Below are 12,953 nucleotides of genomic sequence, written 5' to 3'. Positions count from 1 at the left end.
CGTCTCCTTCAGTGCAGTATAAAGGATATCGAACTTACTGATGACTTGTAATCGTCTCCTTCAGTGCAGTATAAAGGATATCTAACTTACTGATGACTTGTAATCGTCTCCTTCAGTGCAGTATAAAGGATATCGAACTTGTTAAGTAACACGTTCAAGAAAAGTGGTTTAAAAAAAATGTAATTCAACTTTTCAGAAGTCAGCAGTCACCTATTAACTAGAGGGTTTCTTTAATTCATTTCTGCACATAACAATAACTTAATCTTCAGCCATTTGAGAAAAAAAAATATCATAAAAAGGCAACAATTCTTAATAATTTTATCACAGCATACAATGTGGAGATACAGTATCAATTCAGCCAAAAATACAAGATAGAAACATGTGCCCATTGACTGAAATGGTATCAATATGGTCCAGTAAAACTGAGTTAACACCCATGTACCTGCCAAAAGTTTGTCATTTAACCGTAAAAAATATAATTCAGGTTTTCCAATATCAATCTGTTCACTCCTATTACACTGCGTGTCAAATAGAAAACAAACCTATAATAGCAGCTAACTAACAGTACCGATCCCTTGATCTTTATTCTTCAATATGAATGAAATCTGACAACAAATAACATGAATGTGCAAACAAGTCTTTTTAGACACCGTGTCTAGTTTGAGTACCAGAAATGGTACAATTGTTTGAAAAGACTGCTGCATTACAGTAATACATTTGTTGACCATGTCAACTTTTAGAATCACACACACAAGGTCAACTTTACAGTGAGATACTACAACTAGTGTCCTGAACTAAACTTTTCTGTGCGCATATTTCAAGCAATGGGTTTCATATTTGTCACCTGCAATATTAGAGCTGGAAGGTCAGAACAACCAACATGGAATGGAACGGAACACGGCATTCTTAAAAAAGAGGAATAAAAAAAAAAAGACATCTGCCTGTATTTATTTTGAACCTCACATTACATCATTATAGAGTTCCCAATTGGCTTAATTCACCTCAAGGCATTTTGTTCAAATGTATTCTCATCGCTATCTGCCCTTGTAAATATCCTTGCGCCTTCGCAGCTCCTCCAAGACCCGAGCCCGGAACAGTGTCCAGTCCTCATCCTGGTCCTGCTGGAGGCCCAAAGCCTGGTGCAGCTCAGAGGAGTGGATGCGCAGGAATGGGTTGTACTCCTTTTCCTCTCCAATGGTGGAGGGACTCTGAAACCACATGATTATGGAAACAATATATGAAGAACAAAAGAGTAATAGTAATTCTCTCAACTCAACATACTATAGGTAGTTTTTGCCTTAGCTTTTCCAAGTAGAGGTCTGAAAGGTTTCTTCAGTTAATGGTTTGATAGAAATGATCTGCATGTGCTGTATGTAAAGACAGAAGGGTATGCTCGTGTAAGCACATGGGAATGTGGAAAACGTACTCCTCAGCCTGAAGGGTCACCACTTGCGGTAGCGGATAGCTAGCTTTACGCCTGGCCCGATTGGTAAGACGCTTCAGGAGGGTGACCACGTGTGCTGGCAAGGCAGAGGTCCTGGGTTTGAGCCGAATCAGGAGGAAGCGGTAATGGCTAAGCAAGCAGCGTGACGTCCTTTACACTAGCTGGTAGTCACAATAGGTTTCTACCTGGGGGGTAACTTGTTAGCTGGCTTTTGGCCGTCAAAAAAATAGAAAAGCCAATAAAATTGGAACAGGGCAACAAAATATCTGGCAAAATAATCCCATTGTGAAATAACGCTTTTTAGCCTGTTCATGGATGGAAATACATTGGCGCCATCATGCCGTAAATGTGCATATTTTTGTGGAATTAAATTGCCACGTGTGTATATTCGTTATGCATCTAATCTATCACCCGAGCACAGCATACAGACACAAAGCCTTTGAACGGAAAATCTGTCAAACAGTGATTTTATAAGCCCAATCATTGCGCAACCATTCTAAATGCAACTACTGTGTGGTAAAAATAGTTGTTGGGCCACAATTAAAAAGAGCTACTAGTTTTATTTCTCAACTGGTAATTAAAGAGAGTCACCAACACTTTGCAATGAGCTGGAGGCAGTATGCATTTTGAAAACATAGCTACTGAATTGTTTGAAACCTGAATATTTTACTTCATACAATGAGGCAAGTTTGACCTTGCTTCTGAGTAGCCTTGGCAAAATCCGACCATATCCGTGGAGGCATATATTCTACAAAGACTTCCATAAACTATTCAAAATCCGACCATATCCGTGGAGGCATTTATTCTATAAAGACTTCCATAAACTATTCAAAATCCGACCATATCCGTGGAGGCATTTATTCTATAAAGACTTCCATAAACTATTCAAAATCCGACCATATCCGTGGAGGCATTTATTCTATAAAGACTTCCATAAACTATTCAAAATCCGACCATATCCGTGGAGGCATTTATTCTATAAAGACTTCCATAAACTATTCAAAATCCGACCATATCCGTGGAGGCATTTATTCTATAAAGACTTCCATAAACTATTCAAAATCCGACCATATCCGTGGAGGCATTTATTCTATAAAGACTTCCATAAACTATTCAAAATCCGACCATATCCGTGGAGGCATTTATTCTATAAAGACTTCCATAAACTATTCAAAATCCGACCATATCCGTGGAGGCATTTATTCTATAAAGACTTCCATAAACTATTCAAAATCCGACCATATCCGTGGAGGCATTTATTCTATAAAGACTTCCATAAACTATTCAAAATCCGACCATATCCGTGGAGGCATTTATTCTATAAAGACTTCCATAAACTATTCAAAATCCGACCATATCCGTGGAGGCATTTATTCTATAAAGACTTCCATAAACTATTCAAAATCCGACCATATCCGTGGAGGCATTTATTCTATAAAGACTTCCATAAACTATTAAAAATCCGACCATATCCGTGGAGGCATTTATTCTATAAAGACTTCCATAAACTATTCAAAATCCGACCATATCCGTGGAGGCATTTATTCTATAAAGAATTCCATAAACTATTCAAAATCCGACCATATCCGTGGAGGCATTTATTCTATAAAGACTTCCATAAACTATTCAAAATCCGACCATATCCGTGGAGGCATTTATTCTATAAAGACTTCCATAAACTATTCAAAATCCGACCATATCCGTGGAGGCATTTATTCTATAAAGACTTCCATAAACTATTCAAAATCCGACCATATCCGTGGAGGCATTTATTCTATAAAGACTTCCATAAACTATTCAAACTCCGACCATATCCGTGGAGGCATTTATTCTATAAAGACTTCCATAAACTATTCAACCTAGTAGCCTACTACTCTCGTGTTCCCACCTTTCTTTCATTGTCCGGTAACCAAATGCACATTTGCCCATAGCCTACTGCCTTGTGCGAATTGCTGCGCTAATAATGTTAAGAAATAATAGTTTAGCAACATTTTAGGCTAAACATTCTGATCTTACACCAGATTCGTTGTCTTGCTCCCAGACAAACTAAACCCGCTACCAAAACCTGCGGTCTCTCCTTCACCGCAGCCAACATGAGAAAAACATTTAAACGTGTTAACCCTCGCAAGGCTGCCGGCCCAAACAGCATCCCTAGCCGCGTCCTCAGAGCATGCGCAGACCAGCTGGCTGGTGTGTTTACGGACATATTCAAGCTCTCCCTATCCCATTGTTCCTGTTCCCAAGAAAGCGAAGGTAAATGAGAAAAACGACTATCGCCCCATAGCACTCAGTTCCGTCATCATGAAGTGCTTTGAGAGACTAGTCAAGGATCATATCATACTGCACACTGCCCTAACCCATCTAGACCAGAGGAACACCTACGTAAGAATGCTGTTCATCGACTACAGCTCAGCATTTAACACCACAGTACCCTCCAAACTCGTTATTAAGCTCGAGACCCTGGGTCTCGACCCCGCCCTGTGCAGCTGGGTCCTGGACTTTGACGGGCCGCCCCCAGGTGGTGAGGGTAGATAACAACATCTCCACCCCGCTGATCCTCAACACTGGGGCCCCACAAGGGTGCGTTCTCAGCCCTCTCCTGTACTCCCTGTTCACCCATGACTACGTGGCCATGCACGCCTCCAACTCAATCATCAAGTTTGCAGATGACACTACAGTGGTAGGCTTGATTACCAACAACGACGAGACGGCTGGCAGGGAGGAGGTGAGGGCCCTCGGAGTGTGGTGTCAGGAAAACAACCTCACACTCAACGTCAACTAAACAAAGGAGATGATCGTGGACTTCAGGAAACAGCAGAGGGAGCACCCCCCTGTCCACATCGACGGGACAGTAGTGGAGAAGGTGGAAAGTTAAGTTCCTCGGCGTACACATCATGGACAAACTGAAATTGTCCACCCACACGCCTCTTCAACCTCAAGAGGCTGAAGAAATTTGTCTTGTCACCAAAAACCTGCATCCTGTCAGCCTGTATCACCGCCTGGTACGGCAACTGCTCCGCCCACAACCACAAGGCTCTCCAGAGGGTAGGGAGGTCTGCACAACGCATCACCGGGAGCATCTACCTGCCCTCCAAGACACCTACACCACCCGATGTCACAGGAAGGCCAAAAAGATCACCAAGGACACCAACCACCCAAGCCACTGCCTGTTCACCCCATCCATCACCCAGCAGGCGAGGTCAGTACAGGTGCATCAAAGCTGGGACCGAGACTGAAAAACAGCTTCTATCTCAAGGCCATCAGACTGTTAAACAGCCATCACTAACTTTGAGTGGCTGTTGCCAACATACTGACTCAAATCTCTAGCCACTTTAATAATTAAAAATTGGATGCAATAAATGTATCACTAGTTACTTTAAAAAAATACCACTTTATATAATGTTTACATACCCTACATTACTCATCTCATATGTATATACTGTACTCTATACCATCTACTGTATCTTGCCTATGCCGCTCGGCCATCGCTCATCCATATGTTTATATGTACATATCCTTATTCATTCCTTTACACTTGGGTGTATAAGGTAGTGTTTGTGAAATTGTTAGATGACTTGTTAGATATTACTGCATGGTCGGAACTAGAAGAACAAGCATTTCGCTACACTCGCATTAACATCTGCATGTGACCAATTTGATTTGCTTCTAAATGTTTTTTTTTATGTAGCTTAAACCTACTGGTTTTGTGAATTTGGGATCTATCGTCCCACAACTGTCTCAGAGTCTGTTGTTTGGGCTATTTCTTTCTCGAAAAGCTGACCAATAGAACAGGTCAACTTTTCTACTATGGGGGATAGTAGATTGACATAGCCTTATGAACGCGCCACCTATGAGCCTACGTACATTGAATTAAATTGCCAGAATGATATAGCCTAATTACCTAACTCCTGTCTATACAGAAATAAATAAAGTCATTCAAAATAGGCTACTAAAGTATGACCTGGCAACAGAGGACCATTAGCTCATCCTTACAAAAAAAAAAGTTGTGCATTGTTTTAAAATCGTATTGCCTACGTTTTTTTTTATTGAACCTTTATTTAACAGTTGGAAGGAAAGGCAGAGCGCAATTTATGCAGCGCGCCCGGCAAATACCAAATACATGATTGTTGAGTAATGAGGCCCAGCCAGGCATATCGCAACACGTCAAAATTAAATTGCCCGTAAAGAAAATGGCTATTGCTGTAAAGAGAAGACAATGAAAAGACCAATCTGTCTTTTAGTTATCAAAAGTCTCAATTTAATTGACCCGAACAACAGTAGACCTATAGCCTACCTTATTGGCACTAGCGAAGAGCATCGGCCATATCACCAGGTGAGTGCGCACTGCACATATTCACTCTTTACCACTGTTGGCTCAGTGCCACTTAAAACAGTTTTTTTTGGGGGGGGACAATGATTTCCTCCTCCAGTTTAGACAGACGTCATATTATATGCGTCTCCCCTTCTCATAGGCCTATTATATGGACAACGTCATTTTGATTGATCTGCTTGTCGGTGTCAGCAGAGTAGGCTAACCTGGAATTTGTCGTATTAAAAAAAGGATTCTGCTAATGTCTCCGGTCATATAAAGTGCTGTAGAATTGCATTAAAATGTGTTTTTCCCACGCAAAGAAAGAAACGTACCTCTCCGCTATACACACTCAGCCATGCATTGAACAGCCTTTTTTTAAATCTAGTTATATTATTAGCCTAAATGATGACTATCCAATCTACTCATCGCATAAATCGGCAAATACAATGATGCATCGAATGCTTTATTACAAAAAGTTCATTTTTATGCGCTTCCCCAAACTTGAAACTCACGCACCGTCCATCCATAGACTAGGTTCTTTACTCATCTTGTTGGCTGAGGACGTGGACCGTTGCTCTAACATCTTCAAAGTGCACGGTGAGGACACACGCCATTGCATTCTCAACTTGCATGTTCTGTTTTAACTACCATAATCTAAATGTGATTTCTAACATTCTGAGCTCCGTTAGTGGACGCACCAGATTAGGTTACGCCCCCCCAATGCATACGGATCCGGTACATTTCTCAAAACGTCCGGTCGAATAAAATGCTGCCAGTCAAATTTTCATAACAGACAGACACCCTGCTTGTGAGTAAAGCATCCCCTGAGGGCAGAGGCATCAGACCCACACCCTGATCCCAGCAGCTCAGATTAGTCAAATCCACAGCAAAGACCGGGTATTATCCTCCTGACCAAATGAAAATCCCACCCACAGCTCTAGTCTGGCATGCATTCCACCGTTGGAATCTGCATCCACTAACGTCAAAGACACTAGGAGGATGCGATCACTGATGGTAGGGCTATTTCTAGTCTCCTACATATAAAAGTTTCATAGACGTGTGAGGTTATGAGAATTGATTCACGCCGTTTTAAACACGTTCGGCATAGATACAGTAGATACACTGACTGATGTACCGCCGAAGACGGGAGCATTCAGTGAGAGGAGAGAGAGTGCAAAGGCATTCCGACAAAAGACGGTCCTGTGGGCCCCCTTGACAAGCCTCTCTTCCACACAGCCCGGGATAACAACGAGGATGGATTATTCTCCGTACCGTACACAGCTTTTGACCTCTCTGTTGTAGGACCCACTGGTATTTGTTTTCCCTGGCAGCGTTGCGGGGCTCCACCTCGGCAGCAAACATCAGGTTGTCCTCTGCATACTCATGGCCTGGGAAATACAAGTCCGTGCACACGGAACACAGACATCAATACAAGTCTTACAGAAGGGACTGGCGCTGAAATATTTTGTTTGTCATTCTAATGCATGCAGTTGCACTTAATGCAAACAGACAAGGAGGAGGTCATTTCCCTACCAGGCCATAAGAGGGTTTCATCACTCAAGGAGCTGACCGTGTCTAGTGACGACAGCATTGTTAAGGCACTGCCTTCAAACATCCTCCCTGCAGACAAAATAGATGATCTGCCGCAATTACCGAGTTATATACGTGCACGCGACGCAGTGGATGACAGTCAAAGCAAACATACTGCATTACAGCTACAGAAGCCGAACAACTGTGAACCTGCTTTTCAATACGTGCCCATTGCTCAGTAAGTGCATCAAAAAATAACTGACTACAGAGCTGATTTTGGAGCTGGACTTACCGCATCCAGAGAGGAACACCAGGTCACCTGAGAACAGGCTGGAGGGGGCTCCTATGGTACGACCATCCAGGAGGTAGATCATATGACCCACTGTGTGTCCAGGTGTGAACAGTGCCTTGAAGTGCATACGGCCCACGTCTATGGAGTCTTTGTCTGTCAGTGGGCTGGAAAACCAAGCAAAAGACAATAGGCTTCATGCATGCGGTCATCAGATAAGTTCATGTGACCACCTGGACAGTTGATGTGCATATTAAGAGTCACGCACCACTGCTTTCTTCTTCACACCACTCAGATAACAGTGAGATGCTTCAAAGTACAAATAAGTCGCCTTGCACAAGCCTTGGTTTGTGTGAATTGGAACGGCTTACAGGAGCACGTCTTCTGTTTCTGTAGCGTGAGTCAGCTGGATGCACAAGTACATCCCCTGGACAGGACGCTAGTCTACCACAGTGCTGTACCCCCAGTGTATTATATACCGTGCTTGACTTGGACTTGGAGGGGGGGGGGGGGGTTTGCGTACTGACTGCTCTAGAAAAACAAAGTAGCCTATCGCTGGCCCAGATTCACACGCAGAGGCAAAAAAGTTTGACCAAGGCGGAATGCAGGTGGGATCTTCACTGATTAGCAATGGAGGTTGAGGTCATTTCCCGATTCCACTTTGTTGAAGAAGCTTATTTGCCGCTAGTCTGTGAATCTGAGCGTGACATTAGGCTGTTCCAAGATTGAGACAGATTGAACATGTGCCAGCCTGTATGGCATGACGCGCTGTTTCAAGTTGTCAAATGAGGGTTTGTAAGGTCATGGAAATGAGTTTCCTAATTGTTGTTAATGTAATTCAGGAAAGCACACTTAAATATGATCAATCAATTAAGAAAACGACATATCAGCCATTATCGGATTGACCTTTCAGTGCGCGTCTGTGGTGCTGCGAGTGCCATCAGCAGCGGATGTAAAATAATGACAGAGTAAATAGATCACTAATTCACAAACACAACTAGCGAGATAACTGCTACACATTAACTATAGCTAACTAAGCATTCACGTTGTTGTTGCCTTTCCACCGGCACGGTGTAGCCTAAGTAAATCTGCGCAGTTGGAAAGCTGGAATTCCCCACTATTAAACAGTAGCCATGTAATTGCAATGTTAAAAATATTCCCCCAAAAATTGCCTAATTGACAAAACTTGCTGTGCATATATCTTCCCCGAAACAGGAATATTTTAGCCTTATAAAACTATGCAAAAAAAGAAACGTCCTCTCACTGTCAACTGCGTTTATTTTCAGCAAACGTAACGTGTAAATATTTGTATGAACATAAGGTTCAACAACTGAGACATAAACTGAACAAGTTCCACAGACATGTGACTAACAGAAATTGAATAATGTGTCCCTGAACAAAAAGGGGGGGGGGGTCAAAATCCAAAGTAACAGTCAGTATCTGGTGTGGACGGACACCAGCTGTATTAAGTACTGCAGTGCATCTCCTCCTTATGGACTGCACCAGATTTGCCAGTTCTTGCTGTGCGATGTTACCCCACTCTTCCACCAAGGCACCTGCAAGTTCCCGGACATTTCTGGGGGGAATGGCCCTAGCCCTCACCCTCCAATCCAACAGGTCCCAGACGTGCTCAATGGGATTGAGATCTGGGCTCTTCACAGGCCATGGCAGAACACCAACATTCCTGTCTTGCAGGAAATCATGCACAGAACGAGCAGTATGGCTGGTGCCATTGTCATGCTGGAGGGTCATGTCAGGATGAGCCTGCAGGAAGGGTACCACATGAGGGAGGAGGGTGTCTTCCCTGTAACGCACAGCGTTGAGATTGCCTGCAATGACAACAAGCACAGTCCGATGATGCTGTTACACACCGTCCCAAACCATGACGGACCCTCCACCTCGATCCCGCTCCAGAGTACAGGCCTCAGTGTTACACTCATTCCTTCTATGATCTGGTGAGGACCTGCCTTACAACAGGCCTACAAGCCCTCAGTTCAGCCTCTCTCAGTCTATTGCGGACAGTCTGAGCACTGAAGGAGGGATTGTGCGTTCCTGGTGTAACTCGGGCAGTTGTTGTTGCCATGCTGTACCTGTCCTGCAGGTGTGATGTTCGGATGTACCAATCCTGTGTAGGTGTCGTTACGCGTGGTCTGCCACTGCGAGGACGATCAGCTGTCCGTCCCGTCTCCCTGTAGCTCTATCTTAGGCGTCTCACAGTACAGACATTGCAATTTATTGCCCTGGCTTGCCCTGCCGTCCTCAACTTCTTGCCCTGGCCACATCTACAGCCCTCATGCCTCTTTGCAGCATGCCTAAGGCACGCTCACGCAGATGAGCAGGGACCCTGGGCATCTTTCTTTTGATGTTTTTCAGAGTCAGTAGAAAGGCCTCTTTAGGGGTCCTAAGTTTTCATAACTGTGACTTTAATTGGCTACCGTCTGGAAGCTGTTAGTGTCTTAACGACCGTTGCACAGGTGCATGTTCATTAATTGTTTATGGTTCATTGAACAAGCATGGGAAACAGTGTTTAAACCCTTTACAATGAAGATCTGTGAAGTTATGTGGATCTTTACGAATTATCTTTGAAGGACAGGGTCCTGAAAAAGGGATGTTTCTGTTTTTGCTGAGTTTATATAAGCATGTCTAGTTAGATACCTTGAGGGAAGCATTTTATAAAGACAAAAGTATTTGGTTGTAATGTTGAAAAAGACAAGCCTGCACACCCAGGAGCTCTCCAGATGGAGGGTTGACCACTTGCGACTAACAGTGCAGTTCTATATGGGGGGGAATAAGTGCCTTGATCAAGGGCACAACGGCAGGAGGTGGTAGGTCTACATGGGATCAGACGCAGTAGCTTTCCAGTGTCAATAATGTTTACTTTTTCATGTAGGCTATAATAATCGGCATGAAAATTTGGTTCAAAGTCATGAAGTCGTGGAAAATATGTAAGAACTGTTAAGAGACTAATCAGAGATCTGAAAATGGAAAAAGACACCTCCAGTACTTCATCCATCCCAAGTCAAGCACTGACGATATATGAATATATGAATTACTGATTAACATGCTAAATACAAGCCAATAATAGTGAGAAGCTGTGATTGTCACAGTGAATCATTTGACCTTTTCTGATTTTATGTAATCTGAGACTGAGGAGATAATTCTCCACCAATCCATAGTAGACAAATCAACGGACAGTGCCATGGGAACTACTGGTGACATTCTGTTTAGCAAGTGAAATGCATGTTTGCCCTCTGGATCAATATCTTCAATGATACATACCAATCTCCTCTATGACTTTGAATCACAGAATTGGGCAAATAACAGGCAATTTCCCCTATAATGTTTGCCATAGCTACAATTTTCACAAGAACATAATGACGAAAGATGGGGGCTGAAATTCCAAACACAACAGAGAAGCTGTCAAAGATAGGACCCGTGACTTACTACGCAGCTGTAGCCTAGACTTACTGTGTGAGGCCAGGAATGTTATCAGTTGCATTTCCATAAACACGACATGAGCTGTACAGCTTTTTAAGTCCTTTGTTACCCCCACTGTGGTCCCTAGGGATAAAAACAAAATATGTCTATTACATTTGTTTTTATTTTTAAAGCAGCTACTTTAATATCACATTATAAAAAGTGTGTAGAAGAACAACACAGAACATGTCAACATAATATCACACTGCAATGCGACCTATAACATTTGGATGTCGCATCAATGACAAAATATTGAACAGGTCCATTGATATGTATGACATCTACAACCCAGTTCATCTAATCTTCCATCGACAAGTAATTTTGGCATTCAAAGTAATGACGCTCTCGGTTCTCACCAGTGTTTGTGTGTGCAGAGGATCGCTTCTAACATCACCCCTTCTTCCTCGAGGACTGCCTAAAACGATTACAGACAGTGGCATCAATTATCGTCCACAGGGTATAAACATTCCTATCACGACCGTGGCTAAAAACCCACCACGTTAAAGCACTAGATATAGGCTACACTAGATGGAGGCGAAACACAGACTGGAACTGAAAAGTGCTGTTTGTATTATATATATATATATATATATTAACTAGAGATAATATAACACGTTTGAAGTCATTGGGGCGAAAAGGTTACATGAAACATGCACTTTTATATGAAACATGCTGTGGATATATCGAAGACACCATAAACCACAGTGTGGCCTACTCCAGACTGAGCAATCATTGTATGTGTATGGGACAGAGGCCAGACTGGCACCAGAGTCAGCTACATCCAATCAAAGAGGGTCTTATTGAGGCCAAGAGGAAGTGCCACAGATGAGATGAGGCATTATGACAGTCAGCCCTTTCAGAGGCTCCTCCATATTTACATTTAATAGTGTATTGTTCTGTGTTGCAATCACTCAGTGTCCCAAATTATCTTGTGAACGCTGACTTATATACTGAATGTCCACTGTAGCTTAGGCCGATGAAATGCCAAGCTCACCAGATGCTTTGTTACGTTTACACGACATAGTCTTCATAGTGCCCCAACTATTTCAAGAGAGAGTATTAAAATGGTCAGAAAGTAGATCTACAAAGAAGGCATAACCATGACCCGTCACCCACCTGAACTGTCTGCGGGTCTGCAGGGTCTACCACCACTGCAACGCTCGAGGCCATGTCAATGACAAGATAGCTGTAGTTATCAGAGAGCACTGAAATGGGCATGATTTTAATACCTGTAGATAGATGAGTGACAGGAGACGTGTAAGTGATGCACTGATCTTTATGCTAGCCCACATTATTAACTGACTAAACATGAGTAGCCTGTTGGAACCACAGCTAACGTTACCATTTAATTCCATGGGCTGTGCTCTGGAATGTCCAGTGGGGAACTGCTCGCGTGCCTTCCTCATCTGCCTCTTGTAGTACATGTAACCAAGTTTGGTTCTTGTGTACAATGTATACCTAAAGTGTAACAGCCTGTGTTATTTCAGTTATTTTCATAGTTACATTATTTGCAGGCAAAATAATGACAGATGTAACTAGTTCGCTAGCTAACCGAAGCATCGCTTCATTTTGTAAGAAGTGAGAAACGACAATGGGGCAAAATACATTTTGATTCGGAAAATACTGAAGCTTCAACCAACTTACGCGATCCGAAACAGGGGTTTCTCAGTGCGTGCCATTATTTGACCAAAAAAGCTTTTCCAAATGGTACGTCCTGTGCGCCTAAAACGAAGACATAAACATAACACGCTGCAAAATGATGCAGTTGCAATGAGGGTTACCGACCAGTCAGGAGGCGCCATATTGCGAGGGCGGTGCAACTTATGACCCAATTTTCGTCACATTTCGCGGAAGTGTTTTCACCAGTGTGTTGTGACCAACATTAGCGTGAGCAACACTAG

The 12,953-nt window shown here is 42.9% G+C and overlaps 1 protein-coding gene across 1 annotated transcript; it reads right to left on the bottom strand.

Annotated features, from left to right (window-relative positions):
- Positions 1 to 206: 206 nt before the first annotated feature.
- Positions 207 to 12,863, bottom strand: pnkd (PNKD metallo-beta-lactamase domain containing). The gene is made up of 9 exons (XM_046362772.1): positions 12,697 to 12,863; positions 12,395 to 12,510; positions 12,169 to 12,281; positions 11,409 to 11,467; positions 11,044 to 11,136; positions 7,579 to 7,742; positions 7,290 to 7,376; positions 7,029 to 7,144; positions 207 to 1,208 (listed from the first exon to the last, which is right to left on the bottom strand). Exons 1-9 carry the CDS (start codon positions 12,852 to 12,854, stop codon positions 1,035 to 1,037), a joined length of 1,080 nt encoding a protein of 359 aa, XP_046218728.1. The 5' UTR covers positions 12,855 to 12,863; the 3' UTR covers positions 207 to 1,034.
- Between the last annotated feature and the right edge of the window lie 90 nt (positions 12,864 to 12,953).

Source organism: Oncorhynchus gorbuscha, linkage group LG09 (assembly GCF_021184085.1).
Source record: "Oncorhynchus gorbuscha isolate QuinsamMale2020 ecotype Even-year linkage group LG09, OgorEven_v1.0, whole genome shotgun sequence".
In the NCBI taxonomy this organism is placed as follows: Eukaryota; Metazoa; Chordata; class Actinopteri; order Salmoniformes; family Salmonidae; genus Oncorhynchus; species Oncorhynchus gorbuscha.
Note: the sequence above shows the minus strand (reverse complement) of the source record. Positions and strands in the feature narration are given on the sequence as shown.

Excerpts from the sequence above, each read along its gene's own strand:
- pnkd (XM_046362772.1), bottom strand. The coding sequence starts at position 12,854 with ATGGCGCCTCCTGACTGGTCGGTAACCCTCATTGCAACTGCATCATTT. Across the intron at positions 11,468-12,168 it reads CAGACCCGCAGACAGTTCAG|GCAGTCCTCGAGGAAGAAGG; the intron begins GTGGGTGACGGG and ends TAATCGTTTTAG. Across the intron at positions 1,209-7,028 it reads GAGGTCAAAAGCTGTGTACG|AGTCCCTCCACCATTGGAGA; the intron begins GTACGGAGAATA and ends ATGTGGTTTCAG.